Here is a 27,254-nt window from a genome sequence, read left to right on the forward strand (position 1 = left end):
GTAACCCGAAAATTTCGTAACCCGAAACACTTTTTCCATAGCACTGGAAAGCCTATAGCTGCACTTTGCAGCATTTGAATTTCACACCGAAATGAATTTCGTAACCCGAAAAATATTTCGTAACCCGAAACAGTTTTTGCCAATCCAACTTTTTCGTATCCCGGAAATTTCGTAACCCGATCATTTCGTATCCCGAGGCACCAGTGTAGTTTGCACACAGTGGTTTCAAAGGTGTGTAACTTCCTCCGCATGGTTTATTCATACCTTACATTTGAACCTAAGCAGTTCCTTCTGTCTCCCTCACCAGACACCACCATCCTTCATGGCCTGTTCTGGAATTTATCACTCTGAATATGTAAACTCTGCCAGCACTGGATTCCTTTTTGCAATCCCACATGTGCTTACAATACACACACACACACACACACACACACACACACACACTGTGCACAGAACAGAATGTACTAGTAATAGAGGAATAGAAACTGGTCCAAGATCTTTTGTTACCTAGGTCAAGATAGTGCTCCCCTTTGCACATACCAGCTGGACTAGAAATTTAATTTTTTTACAACTTTGCTAATGGAATAGTGTCCTTCACTACCCTGAGGATAAAAGACTAGTTTAAAGAGTGTAGGACTGGTCATGGGACACAAACAGCCCTATCCACAAACACGGAGAAAGAGATCATGGGACTAAGGAGAAATGAATGGAAGTGGCCATTGCTTTCCTTGCATCTGCCACCTGAGATGGTTGCCTCGCTCTGTCTAATGGTGAGGAGACAGAGATTCTGGAAATTATAGTCCAAAACAGCCATCTTTCAAGCCTTTGCATTTGTGGTACATAACAGATAGCTAGCCAGGAAAACAGGGTTTTGGGAGATAGTACTGTACTCCAATTATGGAATGCTTTCTCCAGAGAAGTTTGTCCAACACCTACTTTTAGATGCCAAGGGAAGATCTTTTCATCCTTCCACATGCTTTTGTTTTTCTCTCTGCCGCGGGATTGCTGTTTTTTACACTTGCCTCCTAACATATTTTGTTGTTTTCCAGTTGTTTGATTGTGCATGCATTTTAATGGGAAGGATATGCACAACAAAAAAAGCCAGACTGTACGCATATTCCATATTTAGATCTTTGTGCTATAAAAGGCTGCTCATGGGAAAGTTTTTGAAGGGCAAGAATAGAAAAGCCTATAGCAAATGAGAAATAATTTTGCTACGTTTAAGGACATGTTTGACTTTAATGCATTCCCCCCACCTCCAATTTTTAGTTTGGTGGAGGCAGTATGGTTCTGGGAGGTGTAGGCCAAAAAGTAATTTTTCTTAGGTCCACAAGTTACCACACTGGTAATGGTCATCTGAATCCAGCCACTATGTTTGATCTTGATATCAAACAGTCATCAGTGAATGTGAAATATCAAAATAAGATACAGGATGGGGAGCAGTCTCTATAAAAGTTGAAACTCACATTCTTGGAGAACACTCAAGCATGTTGGAAATAAAATAATAATAATAAAGCTCAATTCTTCAGGCTACTTCTTTTCCACTCACTTTTCTTCCTTTGGGCAGGAACCACACCCTGAATTCCATGCTTCCGCTATGAGCGAAAACAGTTTGCAGCTTTGTCTTTCCACGCCTGAGTTCATCTCTACCAACAAGCCCTTTAAATGAACATTAAGTAACAGATCTTGCTATTAAATGCATTCCCATTGTCAGGTAGTACAACTTTTTAGGGAGACATTTTGACATGTTTACACCAGTTGCATCCTTTCACCTTGCTTAAAGAACAACACAAAAGGCAAACAGGTTATAAAGAATGTTGGCACATGTAATCATATTGGGATCCATATGATGGTAAGGATTTGGACGAGGATTCAGAAGTGTAGAAAATCTCCATAGTTTTGAAATGAATCAGCAGGGAACAAAGTCTCCCTCTAGTTTGAGTCCATAGTTCCTCTACTGCTTGAGGAGCAGCAGAAGCTACCACATGAAAAAAGAAAGCAAAGGGTCCATTTCAGTTAAAGTTTCTGCATTCAGTTATGTGAAATGTAAGTGCTATAGTGCATAACACTTGACATGTTTCTGGGTTGGAAGCACCAGAGATCCTTGTGATTACACATCATCATAGGGACCATTCCAAGACATTTTGCCATCTGAGTCAAAGGATAGCATAGTCACTGTTTCCCTTCCCCACTTTCACACAGAGAAGCAAAGTTGAAATTGAAATTTACTTCAACACAGACAGTAGATGTCTGCCCCTGGCTTTGTATTTGTATACTTGCTGGATTGCAATCATGTGGCCCTCCAGATGTCATTGGAATAAAATTCTCTGAATTCCTCTTCATTGGCTATGTTGGCTAGGACTGCCATGAACTGCATGCAACTCAACAACATCTGGAGGGGTGCACAGTTCCCAACCTTACACTAGATAAGCAGAGAGAACATCTGCAGTTGGGGGAAAATGTGCCAGCATGGCATAGTGGTTTGAGTATGACTCTGGAGATCAGGGTTTGATTCCCAGCTCAGCCATCAAACCCACTGGGTGACCCTGGGCAAGTCACATCCTCTCAGCCTCAGAGGAAGGCAACGGCAAGCCTCCGATGAAATCTTGCCAGGAAAGTCGGAAAAGACTTGAAGGAACACAACAGCAAACTACAAATGTGCAGCTGGGAAAATGCAGAGAGGAGGGTATAGACCAGTGGTTCTCAACCTTCCTAATGCCGTGACCCTTTAATACAGTTCCCCATGTTGTGGCGACCCCCAACCATACAATTATTTTCATTCCTACATGTAAATATGTGTTTCTTCTTCGTGGTTTCTGCAAATCACACAAATGGGTTATTCTGCGCCTGCGCAGCAATGCTCGGAAACTTCTGGAATCTCTGGGCAGAATGCAAAGTAACTTTCTGCAACTTTTTGGCGGTAACCCCGCCCACTCCTATATAAAGCCCCTAGTGGCCTGCTGTCCCTCAGTTCCTTCATTCCGCCACGCAAAGCAGCTCAAGGAACTTCTCAGCTTTGGCTACTATTTCATGGATTGAAATTCGTGAAGACCCTCGGTGCCGTGGAAAGACCGAACAGCAAGACCTTGTACTGGAAGACGTCAGTCCCGATGGCAAAGGCGAGGAACTGGTGATGGCTTTCTCCGATGGATATATGAAAATAAGCGTCCTTTAAATCTAAAGTGATGAACCAGGAGTCTTTCTGTAACAATGTGGCTGTGAGAGGGTCTCTCCTGTCCTTTGCTGAGTGCAGCATTTGCTGAATTTCCTCACCGGTTTCCCTATTCTGTCTGATTCCTTTGATATATGGTAAAAATATCTTCCCTTTGGGTGTTTGTCTCCACTGCTGTGGGCTTTTCTGGGTCTGGCAGCCCTTCTGATGTCTGAGCTGGAATAACCATTAGCCTGTAGAGCCCAGTCTAGGTGCTTCAATTCATCTTCTGGGAAGTGGGGTTCACAGATCCTTTTTGCCTGGTCTACCAGTGTTTTTATTGTGCTTCTTCTTTTTTGTCCTGGGTGATGGTTGGACCCAGAAAACCCCAGTTTCCTGAAAGAAAGAAGTTGGCAGCAGGAGCTTCCCTAAACTTCAGTCGACTTATATGCATCTGAGGAAGCAAACTGAAGTCTGCAAAAGCTCCTGCTGCCAACTTCTTTCTTTCAGTGAGGAGTTTATCACATGAAGTAGATTGGGAGTTTATCCCGTGAATATTCTGGAAAAATCTCATAATTACGCAAAACGATTTCACACAGCGTCGCACAAAACCCACCATTAAAGTGATCATAAAGAAGCATCAACGTGCATATTTTTACTTTTGGGTTTTCAGTGGCACTGCATTTCTGATATTGCTTTATTTCCCCAATTGTGTGTGATGATCATTCCTGCAATTACTCGCCATTTTTACTTTATTTGTGGGATACTTTACATGCGCTTAATCTCTCTTTAATGCCGAAATTAGCCCTAATGTGACTGAGTCTCAAAAGGGCTACAAGAGCTCTCTAAATCCTGATTCCATATCTTTGAATTCATGCAGAAAACTGGAAGCTGAGGAAATCCTCGCCTAGTTTTTTTTCCCCCTCCAGACCTGAAGTTGCTCCTGGTGTAATCCAGACATATGTACTTTGCTGGCAAAAAGAAGCATTGCCTCAAGTGTCCCAAAAGGGAAAAAAGGGAAGGAAGGGGGAGGAAATCTGTGGCTGCATGCACACTGCTGAAGTGACAGTGGTGTCACTTGGGGGGCGCGGGTGAGTCGCACCAGGTGACATCACTGCTTTTCAAACACCTACTGTATATACTCATGTATAAGTCTAGAAATTTAGGTTTAAAAATTGACCCCAAAAAACTGAGTTGACTTATCCACGGGTCAAAGTTAGTATTGTGCTTATCCCTTGGTGTGAAATTTGGAAGAGGTCAAGGGAGGTGGGGGTGGGGGGGGTGACACCATGAGTTACCAAACTAGCTGACCCCTACTCTAGGGGCTCCACTGTGTTGGGACAAACCGGGATTAAACCTGCAGTGCAGATGCACCCCTGGGAGGGGAGGTGTGGGCCAGGCATGTAAACTGGGAGCACCCTCCCACTTGGCAAGCCCTGCAGGGTGAGGTGGGGTGAGAGAAGGAAAGAAGGGTGTTCTTTTTCAAAAAACCATCCAGGATCTTCCTCCTGCTGCTGCTGCTGCTGCTGGGGAAGATCCTTTCCTTTGCCTTGCAGACAGAGCCTCCCTCCCTCCAGCCCAAGGCAGCAGCATGTCTGGCAGCAAAGACCTGGATCCAGAGGTAGGCAATGTTTCTGTTTTTGCCTTATCAAGTGGCTCTCTCTGTTGTTGACTTTCTCCAAGTACCTGCTGGAGCTGGAGCCATCACTGAGGGCTGCTCTTGGCTCTTCTTTCCCTTATCTCTAGCCTCTCACTCCCTCTTTCTCTCCCCACCTCCAAGGCTGGAACAAGACCCAAGAAGGGTTGTGTGAGTGTGTGTGTTTAAAAGGTTATTCCTCTGCCTTGTTGTGGGTCATCCGATCTGCAGGCTGGGCACTGGCTTCCCCTCTTTTACTTTCCCCCTCTGATCATCGCCTCCTCCTCCTCCTCCTCCCCACTTACCCACAACCTCTCCGGCTGGTGGTTCCTTTCCTTCCCTGCAAAGCTGGAGTGGAGGCTTTAATTTCTAAGAGAAGAGAGAAGAGAGAGAGAGAGAACTTCTCAGGGACTCCTCTGCAGTAAGTGCTGGAGGGAAAAGGAGGGAGGAGAAGGGGCTGGGAGCTCTTGCTTTCTCCATAAAGATAGAAAACTTCATCAGAGGCTTGCCAGGCTTTGCAACTTGGGCAGAGGAGCCCCTCCACCTTTTGGCTTGGCAGCAGAAGGGATTGGGTTTTGTTTTGTTTTAATTAATGTATTGTACTGTATTGCATTGTATTTTCTCTTTTTCTGTTTTGATGGAGCATCTCCCCAACCGAATTCGTGGGCATCTCCAGCCAAACCGAGGCTGGCGTCCGCATGGCGGGACTAATCCGGGTTGATACCGCTTTCACTGCCGTGAAATAGAGGAGTCTGAGGACTGTGGTTTGTGGAGGCACCAGAGCTAGAGATGGAGAAACGTCTCACAAAGAAAGTACAGATCCCAGGATTCCATAGCTTTTATTATTTATTTTTATTTATTGTATTTATAGCTCGCCTTTCTCCCCCGGAGGGACCCAAGGCGGCTCACAGATAGATAGATAGATAGATAGATAGATAGATAGATAGATATAAAATTTATTATTATATAAGTAAATATAATAATGATATATTATTGTTATTATTATTATTGTTGTTATTATTATTATTATTATTATTATTATTATTATTATTATTATTATTTGTATCCCGCCTTTCCACAAGGATCAAGGCGGGTTACAAGAAAATATATAGACAAATGCACGCAGATAAGCTTCTGGCAGTTAAAGCGGTGTCAAACTGGGTGGTTTCTGCAGTGCGGATGCAGCCTGAGAGAGGTTTCGGTTCCTAACATCTTCATCATCATTATTTTATTGAAGGAGTTGCTTCCAAAAAACCCAAAGCCCTTCTCTGTCTGGGGTTGAGGACCAGGTTTTGTGACTTTTGAATGCTTTTACTACAATTTGAGGGAACTTCTTGAAAGAGAGACATAGAAAGAAGTGGCAACTAAGGGGCTCTTTGAATGGATGATAGTAAACCAAAGAGACATTAGAGTAAATAAAAACATCCCTCTCCCAACTTTTAGCAGCTCCAGGGAGTGAGAGGAAAGGAAAATGGGCGCCTTCCCTCCTATGTTAAGTGACCACCAGGCGTCCTCCTTTTCCAGGACACATCCTCCATTTCCACCTTCTGCCCAGGAAGGATTGCAAAATGTCCTCCATATCCACCTAGGAACCGTGAGGGGATATATATATATATATATATATATATATATATATATATATATATTCCTCAAGGCAGCTCCCTTCCTCACCCTCTCTCTCTCTCTCTCTCTAAATGTATATATAGAGAGGGGGGGAAGGGGAATATATATATATATATATATATATGCACACACACATATATATATAGAGAGAGAGAGAGAGAGAGACTGGGAGGGGAAGATATATATGGAAGGGGATATATATATGGAAGGAGCTTTGTTTTTCTGGAAGCAACTCAGGAAATATACACAACCAACTACCATCCCCAGAATTCCAGAGCCTGCAACCAGGGCAGGGAAAAAGGTACCAAACCGGATTATTTCCCCAGTGCGGATGCAACCAAGATCTCCAAGCGTTCCCATTCAGCTTCTAAGGAGCGCCCCCTGGCGGCTGGAGAGGAGTGGCTGCTGTGCCTGGTCCCAAGGGGTGTGGTGTTGTTAAGTACTGATTTCATTTTTTGGTAACCCAACGGACAGCTTGCCTTGGGGCATTCCCTGCTTGAAGCGTCTACTGCTGTCTCTGTCTGGACATCATCCCACAGCCTCTTTCTGTGAGGCATCTCCTCCTCCAGCATCTCCCTTCTGGAGTGCCTCCTTGCTGTGGATTGATCCCCATATTTACCTCCCTCTCACCCCTTCCCTCTCTAGGATTACAGCTACACGGTGCCCCTCAGGGAGCAAGGCAACATCTACAAGCCCAACAACAAGGCCATGGCCGATGAAATCAACGAGAAGGAGTACCACGACGTCCACACCAAGGAGATCGACTTGGTCAACCGGGACCCCAAGCATCTCAACGACGATGTGGTCAAGGTAAGAAGCCTCAACAATTTTTCCAGAACATTTTTTATTCTCCTCTTCCCACATGCACATATTTTTTTTATTTTCTCCCACCAGAGAATTAATCAAATTCATGTCCAAAATTTTGTATTTATTTATTTACGGTATTTATACCCCGCTCTTCAGCCCTAAAGGCTCTCAGAGCGGTCAGAAGAGATAAGAGTTGGAAAGAATGAGCCTGAGATTACTGTCATCACTAGGATGTTATATTTGTACTAAAGATGTTTTATTCTCAGCTTCATAGGCCTTTGCACCAACTACTGCTAGGATAATACAGGGAGCCCTTGGTATCTGCAAGGGTTTGGTCTCAGGACCCCCATGGATACCAAAATCCATTGATGCTCAAGTCCCATTGAATACAACAGCATAGTAAAATGGTGTCCCTTATGGCAAAATCATAGTTTACAGAGGTCAGTTGCCATGTATTCTATCCTTCATCTCCTAAACAACTGGGCTGCTCTTGAGCATATCAAAGTATAGTGTTGAATTGTCCATAAAATTATAGTGCAGGCTTGGGATTTATATATTTGTAAAATAGTTTCAATCTGTGGATACCACAACAAACTACTATCCTCAGAATTCCAGAGCCTAGAGTCAGGGCAGGGAAAGAGGTACCAAACCTGATTATTTCCCCAGTGCGTGGGATCCGTGGATATGAAGGGCTGACTGTGTAGGACAGTGTGTGCATGTGTGGTGTGGTTTGGTTTGGAAAATCAACAGAGAAAATGCTCCAGGCAGGGACTCTTCAAGGAAGCTGACCACATTGGGGGTTGTTTCTCAACTGTTTGTTTTCATTCTCTACCAGAACGTCGGATAATTCCATTCGGGACTGAACATTTTTTACAAGATGGGTGGGTAGTGCTGATGCATGAGCTTGATGTAGCTTCCCAGAATATAATGTGCAGAATTTTGCACATTTATTTTGGCTGGGGGAAACTTGGCAAGCTTCTAATAAATCAACAGCATGTTATGTCCCATGAAGGAAGTATATCCTGTTGCAGCGATGGAGCTTCTTCCTATTTACTTTCCATTCCTGCTTTTGTATGTGGCTGTTTACTGGCTTTTCAGCAGTGTGGTGCACCTGTTTAAATGATGATACAGAAGAATAGGGTGCAAACCCCAGGTTTGCCATGGAATCATCATGTGTTGGGGAGGAACGCTATTCCTCAAACTCAGTTGCTCATCTGTAAAATGGAAATAAGACTTATCCAGCCCCACAGCAACATGAATGGGAGCATTTCTGGAAATGTCAGACAGACTTTTAAGTGAAAATCAGCAGTAGCTTTTGTATAAAGCTGCTTCTTCAAGCCCATAAAAGGGAAATGTCTTGGATTTACCTATAGAATTTCAAGCCTATAGGATTCCAAGCCATGAAAACCTAAGCCATAAAAAATGTATTAGTCTTTAAGATGTCCCAAATCTGTGTGTTATTTTACTGTTAGAATGAAATCCAAGGCATATTTACTGGACTATTAGACGTGTTAAGACACTTGCAAAGCAAACATATTCAGGGTTGCACTGCTGCACAGTCTCTGAAGGATAAAAAAGGCATACTAAAATTAATCGTAACTGTATCAAGCCATTATGAAGGAATTGTATTCTGGATGCATGCCCAGCTAGGGTATTACCTGGCAATTTTGCTGTCTCAAAATGAAACTTGTGCAGGTTTTGATTTAATATGAAAAAGTGTACATTTTCTCATTAAGTATTTACCTGCCCACAAAAAAGTGTGGCATCAGAATATAAAAGTCACATATGTATGATATGTATATATGGAAAGCATATCAAGGCTTCAATTCAGGCCTGGTGCTAACATTTGTCAAAGTGAAGGATGCACCTCAGGCATCATTTTCTGGGGGATACGAAGAAGCAAGAAAGTGTTGAATAACAGAGGTCAGTTGCCAAGTATCCTATCCTGCATCTTCTAAGCAACTAGGCTGCTCTTGGGCACAGTGAAGTTGAATTGTCTGTAAAACTATACTGCAGGTTTGGTCATCTTCTGTACACAAGTGGGGGCAAAGGTTGAGGGATACTATCTTGTCTGCTACGGGCAGTAAAATGTTGTGTGGTAGCTGTGTTGCAATTTAGCATTTCACAAGGAAGAAAGGGGGAAAGAATAGGGATGCACTGTTTAAGCATTTTTAAATTTTATTTTTACTTTTTAGAAGCCCACTAATTGTCTGTTCTGATACCTCAGCTATGAAATAACCTGCTTTTAAAAGTCTCTTTGGTGCCAATGCTGGCCTCATTTTGGCACCTAGATAAAAAGTGACTTTTGACCACATTTGGAGCGTAGGGGATCACAACTAGATTGTGGGGCGATCTGATATAGTGCGCACTGCTTATATTGTTTCAAACTGTGTTTTTTTAAAAGAAAAATCCCAATTGTATTTAAGATATATTTATTACCCCTTTTCTCTCCCCTCCACCCATTTTGGAAACCTGAGGCAATGCTTGTTTCTTTGCCAGCCTCTGCGACCATAAAAGTACACATGTGTGGTGCACTGCTAAATCCAGAGTGTATTGAGGAAAGCCATTCCTATCTTTGATGCAAAAAACTATTGTTTTATTGGCTTTGTCTCAGCTATTTAATTTTGATACATTCAAAGAAAGAAGTCTACCCATCCCTTCTCATGACAGATAAAAATCAGAAGCCCTCAGGTGCCACAGTTTTAGTCCTGGTGGGCAGGGACAGTCCTGCTGCTAGTCAGAACGAAGCAACCTGCTCAGGCAGCAGAGGATGGGTGGGACAGACATGGATGTAGCTCAAGACCTATGGAGAAAGAAGTACAAATGCCCCTTTTGGGTGTGGCTGCAGCAGTCATTTTCCAGTTGCACATCTGTCTGAACTGTATTGTTTCCCATTTGAGGATTGTATGTCTGGGTAGAAACTAAACATGGTAAAACTTGCCTTTTCACCAAATTTTGTGGGATCATGGCCAGATTAATTTGTGGAGAACTAATGAGATATACCCAATATCAAACTGTTTTAAATTGTTAAACTGTTTTAATTTTTAAGCTCTTTTTTGTGAATTTTATTTTATTTTTTATTTTATTGCTACCTCTAACTTGCTCTGAGATCTTTTGATATAGAGAGGGATATAAATAATTAAGTAAGGGGCTGTACAGACAGGCGGCAGGACACTGCCCCTTTTCGTCCCAGATTGGGGCTGCGGCAACCGCACACCATGGCCTCTCCAGGAAGCAAAAAGAAGCCATGAAAAGCCGCAATGGTGCAGCAGGATGATACCTTTTCTGTGCTGTGCTGTTTGGGCGCTGCATTAGAGTTGCACCATGATGCTGCACCCCATCTAGAAGGGTATGTGGCATCATGGCACGATGGGGGCAGAGTCACAGCATCCAGCATGCAGATGCTGCGCCATGGCTCTGCCCACAGGGTCAGCACAAAGTGCTGGTATGTATTGGACCTTAATTAATAAATAAATACATTGGGAAGAAGAAAATGATTTTTGCTTTAAGAACTCCACACACTCTCACAAATACTTACAAAAAGCACAGGTGGATAAGACCACTTTAGAAACTATTCTGTTCCTTTTTCTCTCATGCTGCATGCCCACTGCAGAAATAATCCAATTTGACACCACTTTAACTGCCATGGCGTAATACTATGGAATTCTGGGAACTGTTGTTTGTTATGGCACCAGAGCTCACTGACAGAGAAGGCTAACTGTCTCACAAACTAAAAATCCCAGAGTTCCATATTGAACCATGGCAGTTAAAGAGGTGTCAAACTGGATATTTTCTGGAAAGGGGATGCAGTCTCAGTGATGAGAATAGTCATTTTTAGGTGGTGTTTGATGCAATACATAAGGATAATGTCTAAAACAGTTATTCCCAAACTTTGGCCCTTCAGATGTTTTTGGCTTCAACTTCCAGAATTCCTGACTGTTGACTAAAGTGGCTGGGTCTTCTGGGAGTTGAAGTCTAAGGCCCAGTACATACCTCCCCGAAAGGGCGGACTGGAGGCAGCTGGTTTTCCTGCAGAGGGACACCGCAGCAGCCAAGCCATTGGTGCACTCGTGACATAAATAATGCGCAGAAACATCTATATGCTGTGTGTCACTTACATCACAATGGAGGCCCCGTATGGACGGGAGGCCACTATTACGCTGGCACTGTGACGTAGGGTTAGGGACTGTGCGGTTGGTGTGCGGTCCCTAACCCTACAATTGCCGCCTAGACACCACGTCTTGGCAGTATGTACCGGGCCTAAAATACCTGGAGGACCAAAGTTTGGGAATCACTGATCTAAAACAGGGATATGCAACTGTGGCCCTCTAGATGTTGTTGAATGGTATTTCTCAATCTCCCTCATCACTGGCTGTGCAGAACAGGGCTGATAGGAATTTCAGTGCAACAACACACAGAGGAACACAGAGCTAAAGTAAAGAAGCTATTTTTCTTTATCTCTATGTTCATGTGCCATCAAGTCACCTGCTAGCTAATGTGGGCCCTATGAATTTCATACTGTTTTCTTAAGCAAGGAATCCCCAGAGGTGGGTTTGCTAGTTCCTCCTTCTGAGATATAGCCCACAGCACCCAGTTTTCATTACAATCGTCCATCCAAGTACTAGTCAGGGGTGACCCTGCTTCAGTTCCAAGATCAGCTTGATCTGGTTCCTTAAGGGCAGGGGTTCCCAACCTGTGCTCCAGGGATCTGTGTGCACTTCTCAGGTGCTCTGCGACCGCTCCAGGAAAACAAAAGAAATAAAAATTGAATAAAATTAAAGAATAAGAATATATTTTTATATATATTCCTAAACACCATTAACCTGTAAGACATAGGGTAGTCCTTTTAGAGGCTCCAACATAGAAATAAGGGCTCCACAAGTCAAAAAGCTTGGGAACCCCTGCTTTGGGGTATTTAGGGAGTCTATGGATAATTTAAGCCTAAACGCTATTGTTAATGATGCTCCTAATACTTTTGTTACCCATTTAATTAATTGCATTTACTTACATGTTGACTCATTATTCTACAGTTGATTTAATTGTTCTCATTTAATGGAAATTAACCTGTGCTGGTGTATAAGTCTGTGGTGTATTCAAGGCCCAGTACAGACCTCCCTAAAAGGGAGGCCTGCCGGCGCTTTTTCCCCCCGCAGGGAAGCCACAGCCACCAAACCGTGTGGCTTCCCTACGGAGAAAAAAGAACCCGCAAAAAGCAGGTTCTTTTTGTGCTGCGCCAATTACGTCCGAGTGCACCAATGGCGCACTCGGGACGTAACTGGTGCGTCACGAGTCGGACACTATATGTCCATCACATCACAATGGTGGCACTCATATACATGGGGCGCCAACAACATTAAGGCGCCGTGCTGTACTAAGGTTAGGGACCGTGTGCTTACCACGCAGTCCCTTAACCCTAGTACGCCACCAGCACAGTGCATTTGGCCAGTCTGGATCGGGCTCCTGTCACCAACCTGTGGTGGTGTATTCAAGTCACCTGTTAACTTATGGCAACACCATGGATTTTGCAGGGCTTTCTTAGACAAGGAATAATCAGAGATAGCTTGCCATTGCCTTCCTTTAAAATATAGCCTACAGCACCTGGTATTCTGCTTAGCTTCCATGATCAGATCTGGTGATCAGATGCCTTTAGGGGGTTTAGACCCTACTTCAATAATTTCCATGGGAATAAGCCTGCATCTGAACTGTCAGAAATAATCCAGTTTGACACTACTTTAATTTCCATGGGTCAGTACTATGGAATTCTGCGAATTATGGTTTGTTGTGGCACTAGAGCTCTTTGACAGGGAAGGCTAAATATCTCACAAAACTACAATTCTTAAAATTCCATACTACTGGGCCATGGCAGTTAAAGTGGTGTCAAACTGGATTATTTCTGCAGTGGAGATGCAGCCCAGATCTCACTGAACAGAGTGAGTGCTTCTTTAGGGTAAATATGGCATGTACTCTTAGTGAATTAGTCCCTTGCATTTTTATGTGTGCAACAAGGTCTAATAAATTCCCTGTATCTTATTGTAGATCAAACTTGGATAGATTGTGCTGTATGGAGAAAAAAACCTCATACAATTACTTGTAATGATTTGTTATTAATTATTCATCAGTCAGAAGCCAAGATGACAAAACTGAGGCTGTTGTACTTTGGATACATAATGAGAAGGCAAAGCTCACTGGAAAAAACAATAATGCTAGGAAAGGCGGAGGGAAGCAGAAAGAGAGGAAGGCCACATGCTAGATGGATAGACTGTATTAGGGATGTCATGGATATGAGTTTGCAGAAACAAAGCAGAGCAACGGAGGACAGGGAGTCTTGGAGATGTCTCATCCACAGGGTCAGCATGAGTCAGAATTGACTCAAGAGCAGTTAACAACAGCAACAAAAGGGCTCCCAAAGTGTTATACAAAAACAACAAGAGATAAAACATATCAATTTGAAAAAGGCTAAAACTTGTTTTTAAAACTCTTTTGATGTCTATGGACAGTCTGGATCATCTGTAAGAAGCTGAGCATGAATGAAGCCAGCCTACCTTCTCTTGGGAGGAAACAGTAGCAGCAGGTTGCTTTCATCTCAGTATGGTGTGGCTGCATTTTAGTCTGAAAATTAAAGGAGTTATCCAAGGAGTTATCACCATATCAGGTTCAGCATCCTTTACAGCATACTAAAATCTGGAATGGGTTCACTGCTGCTATCTCCAACCCCCTTAAGGGCCTCCAGCTGCCACTAGAGTTTTACGATAATGTTGTTGCTTTAAAGAAAGCTTTGTCTCATTTGATCACCAATCTAGCTTCTCAGCATGGTACAACACACAACAGAGCCTATGCTAAAGACTGCAAATTCCAAGTACTGTATGCTCATATGTGGGGTCTTTCAGATATCCTGACTAGAACACTTTGGAACTCCACTGGATTTCAGTTTAATTTGAGGCTTGTAACAGCTGGTCTGTGAGGTGTGGACTGGCCAACAATCTGGTTTCCACATGTTGCACTGACTATACCTTTCAAGGGCAGACCCATGTAGAGTGCCATAGAGTAGCCTAATCTAGAAATGATTAAGACATAGTTCTGCATCTTAACTGTTTAAGATCTTTTAAAGAATTCAGCATATGTTGCCAAAATTGCACCACTCATGAAGGCTCAAATGCCAAAACTCAGAAAGTTTAGGGGGCAATTTAAGAGGTGGAACCCTTCAAATACCCAAATTAAGACTGAGCATTTTGGTGGTCATAAATGCCAAGTAATGGGGGATGGAGAACCAGAGGAGAGGGAAATATAGTGGAACATCCTGGAACAGTGGGTGGCTATGCTCCTGGACACCTGGATAGGAATGCCCTACCCTGCAATAATTTGTTTGTAGATCCCTCTTAATCTGTACTAATTGTCTTATATAGAATTAGATTTCTATTGTGAAAAGAATGGAATTGGAACCAAAATTTGGCAGCACATGCAGAGTGCACAGGCTAAATGAAGGCAGAGAGAGAGAGAGAGTGAGAGAGAGAGAGGACCTCCCCCCCTTCTGCTCAAATGTCAGAAGAAGAGGAGGAGGAGAAATCAAGTCACTAAGGCCCTTCTGGGTCTCTTTTCAGTCTTGTAAATATCAAACTTCCAACAATCTCAACAAATGTGGGTCAGTGGAAACTACTGTCAGGGCCTATCTGGGTCAGGCACATAATGGACATTATCCATCCTCAGCAGAGCCACGTCATGCTGCACGTGTGATGGCCAAGGGTGATGTCATCCTTGTTTCACTTCAGGATTTGTGTTTTTAAACCAATAAAGCTTTATATTTTAAAAAAAAGGATCCAAGATTTGATGGACTTTCTGCAACCCCATCAGAGTTTGGAAAAGTTCATTTTTTTAAACTACAGCTCTCAGAACTTGCAGCTGTTGGAGGAGGGGTTTGAGAGGTGTTGCTCAAAAAGTAACTTTTCCATGTTGTGAACCCACTCTACTTAAACAGTGTGATAAAGCTAGTTGTGTGAAGGAAGCATATGCATATGAAGTTCTAATTTTCCAGTAGGAGCAACAGAATTTATGCTTAGTGGACCTGATCTTCTGAAGTTGCTAAGCATTTCTTTTCAATCTGAGGTTGGGCTCAATCCACTGAACATCTACATTCTAAAGTGGTACCATCCTAAGAGAGCTTCATAATACTTTCCCTCTCCCCGAAATATTTCAGTTGGCTCACAGTTTTAAAGATCATGCCAAGAAACACGCACTTTCGTCCCTTGTTTACCTTGTTATTGTGGAATATGGGCAAAGGTAATCCTACTCAAGTTGCCATCCAATAGGCAGAACTTTCCTTTAGGAATGCTAACAGAATCCGTTTGACAGAATCAGAATTCCCATTTTACAGTTCGAGAGCTGAGGGTAATAATTTGTGGCTGAAGTGTGACTTAAACCTAGCCTTGCAGGGTAATCAGGGACAGGCAACTTGTTACTCCCCAGAAATTATTGGCGTGTAACACCCATTGTCCCTCACCTCTGGCTATATTGCTTAGAGCTGATGGGAGTTGCAGACCAGCAACATCTGGAGGGCTGTACTTTGTTTACCCCTGCTGTAATCCTCTGTATCCTTAATTAGGACTAAGACCCATTGAACAGAGAGGGACTTGCTTATGAATAAACGTACATAGGCTGGAATTTTGTTGTTTAATTCCAATCCATCCCATCAATTGTTGAATGGTAAACCAATGGCAAATCCCATTGGTTCAATGGGTTTTCTTTAGTCATTAGTAACAATAGGATTTTTAGCTATAAATTTGTACTATTACTATGGAGTTTATCACACAGGGGAAATTGCACGTTTAAACACCAATTATCCTGTGAACATTGTTCAATTACAATTAACATTTTCACACACATTGCGATTAAAGAGCCGGGAATAAACAGGCAATAAACAGCAACCAATCATTCACAGGATTTTCCCGTGAATGATTTGTTGCTGTTTATTCCCGGATAATGGTACTTTAATCGCAACATCGTGCAAAAATGCTAATCGCGATATCACACTTTCACGGAATAATTGATGTTTAAACCCCTAATTTTCCTTGTGTGATGAAGTCCTATGTCGGGCCTCTCTACTAAAAGGCTGCAGTGCCTTTTAGTAGGCTATGAAAGTATCATAAAAATCAAGGCATAAGAAAGCAGCATGCATATTTTATTTTATTTTTTTAGCTTGGATGACAAGATAGATGTGGGAATGTAGCAGAAGAACATATTTTCTAGCCCACTGCTGAGGTTCCCAAAGCAACAAAAACTTTTGAGGGTTAGTGATATGTTCAGGGCTGGATGGGATCTGGATAGCTCCAAACAACATTACTAAGCAGAGAAAGATGGATCCTACTGGGAATAGGAGGCCAATCATCAGTGAGGGGAGGAGAAAAATCACCCCACATACCTTGGAAGAAATGTTTCCAAACATCCCTCTAGGGAGAGAATGAAGATGTCTGCTGTATCCAGTGTCCCAAAGGCAAATGAGAACATTAGGAAGAGTTTAAAATAGTGGACTCTCTCAGTCCAGACATGGTTTGGTAACTTCAACCAAGAAAATCGTATTGATCTGTGCTTTCCAAATTGTCTCTCATTACAGCACAGCATTCTATTTTGTACACAGTACATGTTCAAAATGGTTGTCCTTAATGTAAGAGAAGCAACTACAGTCACCCTTCCTAACTTGTGGATCTCAGATCTGTGACCTTGAAAATCTGTGGAGGGGTGACCTCCACTATTTTTAATGGGGCACGTACGCAAGAGCATGCACCCCATTCAAGTCTATGGGCTTGAATATGCACAACTGTATATGGAGGGCCAACTGTATTTCCTTTCTGTTTCTATAACAAACCATGGTTTTATCACCTGCACTGATATTTCAGAATCAGAACCAAACTACAGAAAGCAAATGGAGGAAATGATAGAACTATGGCAATGTAAATAAATTAAGTTTCCCAGAGTTTGGGAAACATTACTTATTTCAATGATAGCTCCTAAAGTTTATCAGCTAGCAAAGGCCATATTAGCTAGAGGTGTCTGAGAACTGTTGACTCAAATAGTAACTTTCCCAAGCTGTGTGATATATCACCTAATTTATTCTATATTGCTGAATTTAGCAGACAGCCCAAATACTCCAGCAAAATTTTGAATCCAGACTGATTGTCTACACAATCAATATTTCATGCAGGAAGTGTTACTTTTACATTGTAGCCATGTAGAAAGCACATAGATTGGTCTGTTTCTTCCTCTTCCTCTCTATCTCACACATACATTGAACATAGAAAGCAGGCACCTCAGGGATAAGGATAGATTTAGTGTTTAATTTTTAAAAACACATTGGAACAATCAGTAATATATACCTCCATTCACAGTCTGAAGTAGTGTGTCTAGGGCTACATCTACACTGTATAACAAAAGCAATTTGACTCCTCTTTCACTGCTATGGCTCAATACTATGGGATTCTGGGATCTGTAGTTTTATGAGATATTTAGTCTTCTCTGTCAGAGAGCTTCAGTGTCACAAACTATAAATTCCAGTATTCCATAGAATGGAGCCATGACAATTAAAGTGGTGTCAAACTGCATTAATTCTTCACTGTGACAATAACCTGAGGCAGTGAGCAGATGGAGGGGAAAAGCTGGCTTACCTCTGGGGTTTCCTGATTCATGAAGGGAATCTGCTGATTGCACCGCCAGCTCCCACAACAGGCTGAACACAGAAGGTAGTCCACACAGCACCCCCTTCTTCTGCAAGGTTGGGTTGTCTGAAATGGAGCATTCATGGATACAAGGTATTTTTTTTTCTGTTCTGCCTCAAACACGCACATACACATACACACAAACATGCCGCCAGTGGCCACCAATCACTTCCTCATCCTGCCCAGCTGCAAGCCCATTCAATACCCAGTGCAATTGCTTACTCAATTGCACAAGCAATTGGCTGCCCACATAGCACATCAGTGCACACATTGGCACAGCACAGTCATAGAGCTCTTGGTTTGACTGGCCAATTTGTTATTGTTCTCATTAAATCCATTGCATTGTTGATGACATGCTGTGTTTGTCATCATTTTGCTTCTCGTGGTGTGTGATGGATCACTTCTCCCATTGCCACACCAGTATGCAGTGTGGTACACTAGTGGGGTAATTCACACTTTCCAGCTTGATCCAGAGCAACCTGGTGGTTATTGTGCTCTGGCGTTTATTTCTGGAGGGCAGCTTCATTCCTGTTTCCTCCCTTTTTGGCCACATGCATCATTTGAACAAGTAGGGATCAAAACGGGGTGAAATTACTTCTTTTCACTCATGCAGACACCCCCTAAGAGTGTTTTTGAGGCCTTTAAAAGAACCATCTCTGCTTTTCCCAGGTGCCTGCTAGCTGGAATGGAAGAAGATGATGGAGAAAAGGTGACACAGAGAGAGAGATTGAAAGAGAGAGCAGATTTAGGGTTGCCTGCTTTTGCCTGATCTGCTGATCTGACCTACTAGCTTCAATCCTGCCTCCCACAGCATATGGCTCACTGCACATTACCCATAAATGAATGTAGCCTTGGCATAGCATGGTTGCCCACCCTGGTCTGTGTTCAAGATCCTAGATGTGGATTAATTATATTAGGCAGTGTATTGCCTGCTAGTTTGAAGAAGCCCTTACCATTCCCTAGTACCTAGCCACCATTTTTCCCTTTCCCACAGGCCCTCAGAGTGATGTTACACCAGCTTCTCTAGAGGACTGAAAAATTTAAAATGGCAGGTTGCTCCCATGTGCAATTACCCTGCCACAGGGAGGGAGCCCATGACCAACATTAACAGTGAGCCTTAGTGAACCCCATGGAACTTGAGCAGCTGCCAAAGGATGCCAGGTGCTGTGTGGAATCAGCATCATACAATCAATTGGTTAAAGAGATATACGTTTCCCTCTTGCAATGTATGCTGCATAGATGAACTTGCAGCTCTAGCACCTGAGTTACACATATCCAAAAGTGCAGTCCACGTTATTAATTCTTTTTAAAAATTTAGTTTTTTCATGGGGTATATCCCCAGTTTTTCTTAGCAACCCCCCTCCCCCCAGTTCGGAACATTGTAGCTACCGGTATTTGTTCTGGATTTCTGCAGTTCTTGTCACTCCATTCCATGCTGACACCTACACAGTAGCAAAAAAGCAAAGCCAGCTGTGGAAGACAAATGATTAGGCAAGAGATGAGGAATCTGCTCAGTAAGCAGTTCTTCAAAAGGCTTCAATATTTGTTCTAAAAGAAAGTGCCTTGCAACTTATAAAAATCAGGGGATGTGCTCCTGTATATACAATAAGATGTGCTCTGTAGAATTTGTCAGTCTTTGTGTGTCCAAAGACCTCCCATATGAGTATGTTTCAAGGAGAAGCAAGCAGAGACAAAGCAGGTAACAGGTCTTGAAACAGTTATCATTCCTTGTTAATGTTGCTGCCCCATCAGTCAGAATGAAACAACCACCTCAGGCAGCAAAAACAGTGGTCCCTCGGCTGTTCTTCTGGAGCCCCTCTGACCTTTCCTTCTGCGGAAACGTGTTTACCACATAGTGATCAATCCACAGTAAGGCACTGAAAGGAGATGATGGAGGAGACAATGCATCATAGAAAGTCTCATTCCCAGTGTGGGATGTCCAGAAGTGCTGACCAAGAGAGAGCCTTATAGAGTGAGCAAAACATATCACATATGGAAATGCACTTATTTTGAATTATCTGGCCAATATCTTCTTGGTGGACAATGCTTCCACCACTACAGTGTTGGTGATGACAGCAGTAGGAAGAAAATGACAGTGGGTGCAGCTGCTGCAAAGGAATTAACACATGGGAGAATTAAATTGTTTGGTGCCATCAGATTTAATGTGCATTTCCATGCCATCCCTGCACAAGACAGGATAAAATGGGTGTCCCAATAATAATCCCAGCCTCTTTGTAGGCGGCAAACTATCATTCTGTCTAATTTTCCTCAAAGTTTTGTTTTGATGGATAAGGGAGACTCAGAGCAGGGTATCATTCCTAGCACCTCATGCTTATTGTAAACCAGAATTTGGAATTAATATGTTATGATCAATACATTAAGTTAAACTCAAAGCTTTGCTCAGTGAGGGTATGACATTTATTTTTTAGCACAAAATTATTAAAGCTCATTCATGTTAATGTTTTTAGCATAATTACAGCAAATTCTGACTCATTGTCATCTGATGAGCTATTGGTGTGGACTAGGCCACACCTGATTCACATCAGGGCAGTAATTTTATGGGGTGCAACTATAATATCACTAAGCTTTGGAGTTCTCCAGAGTTGTCCACAAAGCTTACTCATATCTAATTTGCTCACTATTTTGTGACATTTTGGCAGATCCCAGCAGATGTTTTGTCCATCTGTTTATTTTGAAGTTCTTCTTAGGGACCCACACAGCTTCCTTTGCTTTTCGTTTACCTTATAAAGCCATGATATATAGTTCCCAGAAGCCACACAAGTGGCTGTAGAAATGGAGGAAATAAATACTTGTTTATTTTCCTTTTTACCTTGTAGTTAAAGCTCATAATCCCTCATGTCAGCATGAAGTCTTGAACATTGCATTTCAAAAGCAGAAACCTAAAACAGACATGATCTAATGTGACACTTGGGGAAAGAGCACTTTCAGAAATTATTGCAACATAAAATCACTGAACACAGCACAGAAGGGGTGTGTATGAGCCGGAGAAAGATGAGAAGCAGCACTGGAAAAGCCTTGCTACTCAGACTGTAGAATCCGAAGCTGCACATCCATGTGTGTATATATATATATAGGTCTGCTAAAGCTGGTGCAATTTATCCACACTAGTGTATACATTACAATTTGTGCCATACATATAAAGTCTCTTTTTCCAATGTGTTCTTGCTTCCTCCAGAGGCACGGTCTCTCCCCCCACCCACTCGTGGCCTTTCTCTGAATCAGTGAATACTGGTATGGATGCAGCCTACTGACCATTGCTTTTCGGTATCCACAGCTGCATTATGCCTGCCTGTTAAACGGGTCGGGCAGAGAAAAAGGAACCCTTGTATGTGTTCTCTCCAGCAACTCCTACTCACAGTGGGGCATAATTTACTGCATAACCTTTTCCTGTGTTTTAGTTTTGCCTTGTTTTGTTGAAAACTAGAGCTGCAATCCTATGACTATTTACTTCATTTAAATCAGTGTTGTTGACTTTGCAATAAGCACAGCTAGTTTAGACTCAGACTATAAAGTCTTTACAAATCTATTTTCATGGTCAAAAACATCAAGTCATTCCACATGTGCAGTGTAATTATTGTAAGCATCCAGTTAAGCAGCTCTTTCAGCAGTGTGGAATTTAACTTTCATCAGGATTAAGCATATTCCAGATTCTTGGACTGGAGATTAACAAAACTCCTGTTTATCACTAGATACATTGACATCTGTGAGAATGGTATTATTTACACATCCCTGCTGATCTGGAATTTCACTTTATGTATTTTGTAAGAAGGTGAAGATGACCAAACTTGGACTGGAGGCTCAAACTGAATGTACATTTTGTATGTGCATAATAATAATAATAATTAGCTGTTTCAACTAGCACTTTAAGGCTGTGTGAGCTCATATAAACGATTATCTGGGTTGAAGAGAGTGAACTGTGTAGAGGGGGTACTTTTGTACTGTTTGGTGTGCCCCAACCCTTTTAGTGTTCTTTATTGCTATGGAGTGTGGTTTTCACTTATTTGTGGTTGAAAGAGGACTGACCCTGAGATGAACGGTAAGATGGTTCCCTGGGTAAAACTGATTTTATCTCTCTTTTCTTTTTTTGATAAAATTACCAGCTTGGTAGATGAAGGGAATACTGTGGATGTTTTCAGTAAGGCCTTTGGCAAGGTCCCCCAAGATATTCTTGTAGACAAGCTTGTAAAAGACGGCCTTAAAAATGGTACTGTTAGGTGGATTTGTAATTGGCTGACCAGCCTAACCCAAAGGGTGCTCACCAATGGCTCCTCTTCATCCTGGAGAGAAATGACTAGCAGGGTGTTAACTACTGGGGTATTAGCTACTGGGATATTAGCTAAGTTGGTGTCATTTGCAAATTTCATAAACATGCCCTTTTTCCTTCATCTAAGGAGTTTATCACACAGTGACAATTGGAAGTGAAAACAGGGTTTATCCCATGAAAATCGCACATTTACGATTAAGATTTTCACACGACATCGTGAATAAAGTACCATTATCCCGGGAATATCCATTATCCCAGGAATATCCCGTGAAAAACACAATTGCAATAAAGATTTTTACACAACGTCATGATCAAGAGCAATTAAAGCACCATTAACCCAGGAATAAACAGACAATAAACAGTAACAAATCATTCAAGGGAAAATCCAGTGAATGATTTATTGTTGTTTATTGTCTGGTTATTCTCTGATTATTCCTGGGATAATGACCTCTGTGTGTGAAAATCTTAATCATGATTTAATAGTAATTGCACGATTTTCATGGGATAAAACCCCATTTAAATTTCCAATTTTCATCCATATGATAAACTCCTAAGTCATGTTGAATAGCATTGGGCCCAGGACAGAACCCACCCCACTAGTCACTCTCTCCAGGATAAAGAGGAGCCATTGGTGAGTCCTTTGGGTTCAGTCAGTCAACCAGTTACAAATCCACTAGCATTGTCTAGCCCATTATGTTATTAACTGGTTTGCAAGAATATCATAGAGGACCTTGTCAAGAGCCTACTAAAATAAAGATATGCTACACCCACAGTATTCCCTTCATCTACCAAGCTTGTAACTCTTATTTTAAAAAAGATAATATTAGTCTGGCATGACTTGTCACTTCTCTCCAGGGCCTGAAGGTTTGAAAAGCAAGCTGTGAACAATCTATTAGTTTGCAAAATGCTTTGTTACTGTTATGTTCTTGAAAAGATATTAATTCTTGACTGATGGCTGTGAGTGAAGAGATTGTTGTCTGGACTGTTGTATTCTGGTGGCTTGCCTCTGACGCAGCAGCTCTAAACTGGTACTAGCTCCAATCATCCTTTTCATCATTGGCCATTGTGGCTATAGAGCAGGGAGTGTCTGGGGACTAAGGGTTGGACAAGGATGAGCAATGGATCAGGCTCTCATACATGCCTTGTGTATAGTTTTGAGCCAAAATAGATATAGCATGAAGATACGTATAATAATGAAATTGTAAAATAATAATTAATAAAAGCTGAAGCAAGTGGCAACAGAAAGACTGGATACTTAATTCCTTCTGTGTTGTCCATTTTCTCTGCTATACCTGGAATCCTGTACACATGCCAGCAAACCTAGTGAGTTTACTTTGAGTAGACATGCATAGGATAACTCTGTTAATCAGGTGCCTTGAAACCTGGTATAATAACATGGGATACAAATCTATGAAATAATAATATAAAAATACAAACATAGCTCAGATTGTTTTTCCACCCAGGGAGATCCAAATGTTTGTTTGTGAGGTTAAGCAATATATATGTTTGAAATCCTATTGAGGAAGGGAAACACATACAGTAATAGTGTGTTGGAGTAGAAAAATGCCTGGCAAGGAAAGAGTTTAAAAAAAACTCTTTTGCATCGCTCACCATTTCTTCATTCCCATCTCCCATCAATGAATGCGCTTAACTTCCAAAGCTTGGAAAGGTTACAATTTGGACTACAGATCCTCTGATGGCATGGGAGCTATAGTCCCCAAATGGAACTTTTCCAAACTGTGTCATAGATCTAGGGCATGTCTTGCCATTGTGTTCCCACTTCATGGCACACATGGTTCCCATCTGAAAAGTGCTTTGGGGGATAGGTTGTGTGTTTCAGAATACTCCCACATAAATATCTCAAGCAATTTAGTAGAATCTGGATGTAGCTTTGGAACATCAGCTTTCAGACTGTCTTGAGCTGTGCCATGGAACATTTTTGATCTCCACAAACGTGAGTCCACAAAGTTGGCTAAGCTGTTAAGGAAACAGAGGCTGAGATTATCATTTCTTCATTGTGCCAGTTTTACTCTATTATTACACACTGATACAAAAGTCCAGATTTTCTCCTAGCTTGGGCTTTGAGAATTATTCCTCCAAGAATTATACCAGAAACTCTGTTTGTTCTGATTAAAGACTTGTTCTGTTTATGCTTTCTTTTGTTGTTGGTTTCCCCCCCAGCATAATGGAATCCTTATGCCCTGGATTCCACTTCAGTGCCAGTGCCCATGAGTCATAGCTTCACTGGAAAATGTTTGCTTGCTGTAGTGACAAGCTAACTATGTACAAATCGTGTGCATATGAGTCAAAATAACAGTTCATTGGGCAGGGCCAATGGCTCATCTAGGCAGTCCCTGCAAGTGTTTTTGTTGGCATGCACCACCCATCATATGCTACACATGACCTCTGCCCAAAGGCAATATGTGCCAGTTCTTTCTTTAATATATTATACCAGAAGCACTGAAAGTGAGTGTACAATTCACTAACACATCTGTTATTTCATTTCATCATGATATGCATTTCCAGCCTCTGCAACAAAGCCTGGAAAACAAGTCTGCGATGATTTGTTAACTCAGTGTCAAAACACCTGTAGCCACGTCTGGTGAAAGTAATATCACCTTCCTGTGTTTAGTTAGGGCTATTCTAATACATTATGATTGGACTGGTAGCTGAACCTTCTTTTTACATTGGCTGTATGATAAGTTCCTTCACTACATTTCAGGGCAGCATGCCACATCAGGGGGTGGAGGACAGAGTTGGGTGTGTCTTTCAAGAGAGAAAAAAGGTCAGGATGGCTTAGAAGGAACTTCAGGGGGTGGTTGCCAACCCTTTTTATATTCTGATGATTTGAAAGAAGATGGACCAAACTTGTAAACTGGTTGTGGAGGCAGCTATAAAATGAGGAAGAATAAGCAGGAGTGCTGGGCCTGGAGTAGCTGTAAATATTCATGTGTAGGATATTTGTGTGAAAAATGCTAATTTGTGCCGAATAGATTTTTCAGTACATATGCAGGCAGCCCAGAGAAAAGGTATCTTGTCTTATTATTTTTGTGCAACATGGCTTATACTGTTACCAGGTGGGCTGGCAGTGAGCATATGCTGCTCCTGCTCTTTAGAGTGTGTTTGATGGAACATAGCCTTGTTTTCATATTCCCTGCCACATACATAGCAAAAATGTGGAGAGAGATTGTGCTCCTTGCCCTGTCTACCAATACCTCATGTCTCTTGAACCCACCACGAGTACAGTGGAAGGAGAAAACTATTTATTTATTTATTTATTTTTAAAAAAGGAGAAAACATTTTTAATATGCTATCAGTTCTCTGTGTGTCAGCTTTCAAATATACTCAAGAATCCCACAAAGTCAGAGTTTCTGATGGCATGGATGGATGTACACAAATAGGTTAGGAGCAAGTCAGTAGGCAAAATCCAGCTCTCCTTTCATCTATTCTTTCAGTGAGTGGAAAGGAGCATGAAAAGAGGATCTTGTGAAGAAAAACAATGCAAATATTATATGCGTGTAAGAAGAGCTTGGACAAAATACTTTTTGGACTATAACTCTTAAGCTTTAAAGTGGTGACCCAAAAGAGTAACTTTTCCAGCTGTACATGTAGGGTGCATATGCACAATCTGGGAATCACAAAAAGTTAATGCATACAGTTTTCATCCATCTGCACATACAGTGTATATGCTAATCATCATATTTGAATATGCATAGGACAAGGATAGTGGGTGTGTTCCCTGACATGCATGGCTCTCTCCATGAGTTCCATCTGCATTCTGTGTAGTTGACCTTCATTCCAGTTCATGGATGTTTTATGACTAAACAGGTATTCCATAGAAGGGTATAGAAAATCAGAGCTGGCTGAAAGGTTCTGGACAGAATTTGGTGGCTTGAACCAGGTTGGTTTCAACTATGGTTTAAACACTGATGTAAACCAAATGACTTGTTTCATACTTCTGGATTTTTAAATTAATGATTCATTCTTTAAAAAGAAGTCTAGCTATTATTGCTATTCCAGCCTTCTCACAGGATCAACAGTGACTGTTCAAATTTACAGTAAACATTTTAACTTTAACAGTCTATTCGCAGTTGTTCATTGTTAGACCAGTGTCCAGTGTCAGTTGCTCCTTTTTAACCACTTTATTTCATAGTGCAAGTAATTCCGTTAACAAATCTTTAACATAAGTTCAGCCAAAACAACTTGCTTTAAAAGAGCATCTTTTTAATAGAACAATTATTATTTAAGCTAGTGGCCATAACATCTGAACTGCATTCACTGCTCAATTTTCTGACCTAACCCTATATTGGTGTAGTCCTGTACATTAATGCAAAATAATATCAACAACAACAATAATAATAATACAAACAAAAAAATTAGTTTGGAGGTTTTTTTAAAAAAAGAAAATGGATTGGGTACCTCGCCCCCCCAAATCCTGGTTCTGTAAGTTGTGACATAAAAAAGTCACTTTCCCACATTCTGACTGAAACAATGAACTGAACGAAGTGCCTCTCAGATCCAACATAATTTTGTGCTCAGACTTTGCCAATGCATAGTTGAAACCAAAGATGATAGTTTCATAGTTGATTGCCACATGGTTTGTCTGATGTCACAGAAGCAATGATAAGGATCCCAAGTTGAAAGTTTCAGGGCATTTATGCCAAAAACAATGCAAATTGGCCTTCTATATCTAATAATATATTTCTGTTAACAGCATTCAACTCTGAACTTTGCTTGAGAGAAGGCCAAATTCATCCTGGATGTAGAGTTCATTGGTTTGGGAAGAATTACATGAAGGATGAGTACAGTCCACAGTTTTGTTTATATCTGGCACATTTGCTTAGTTTTCAGCCAAGTGGTGACTGATAAGTTCAGTTCCTCAAATAGGAAAAGGAAAAGATTCCATCGCAGCTAAAGGTGAAAGTGCTGCATTCTTTAATCGGTCTGGCTCTCCAGGGAATATGTAAGCAAGGATTTTTAAAGGACAGTTAATGGAGCTGAAGATTCAAACATATACTGTCTTATGATAAAAGTGCAAATTGGTGGCAG

General features: G+C 41.7%; 1 protein-coding gene across 2 annotated transcripts in view; it reads left to right on the top strand.

The window, feature by feature from the left end:
* The first annotated feature begins 4,628 nt into the window (after positions 1 to 4,628).
* The window catches only part of CAV1 (caveolin 1), a 38,351-nt gene continuing 15,725 nt past the window's right edge, over positions 4,629 to 27,254 (top strand). The window contains exons 1-2 of one of the 2 annotated variants that reach the window (XM_042469815.1): positions 4,629 to 4,772; positions 7,056 to 7,220. In XM_042469815.1, coding sequence (XP_042325749.1) covers positions 4,743 to 4,772; positions 7,056 to 7,220 — 195 coding nt within the window. In that variant the 5' untranslated portion in view covers positions 4,629 to 4,742. Of the gene's footprint in view, positions 4,773 to 4,982; positions 5,209 to 7,055; positions 7,221 to 27,254 lie in introns of those variants that run through there. The other variant, XM_042469816.1, reaches the window with a different exon arrangement.

The sequence above is a fragment of the Sceloporus undulatus genome, chromosome 5, assembly GCF_019175285.1.
Source record: "Sceloporus undulatus isolate JIND9_A2432 ecotype Alabama chromosome 5, SceUnd_v1.1, whole genome shotgun sequence".
Taxonomy (NCBI): Eukaryota; Metazoa; Chordata; class Lepidosauria; order Squamata; family Phrynosomatidae; genus Sceloporus; species Sceloporus undulatus.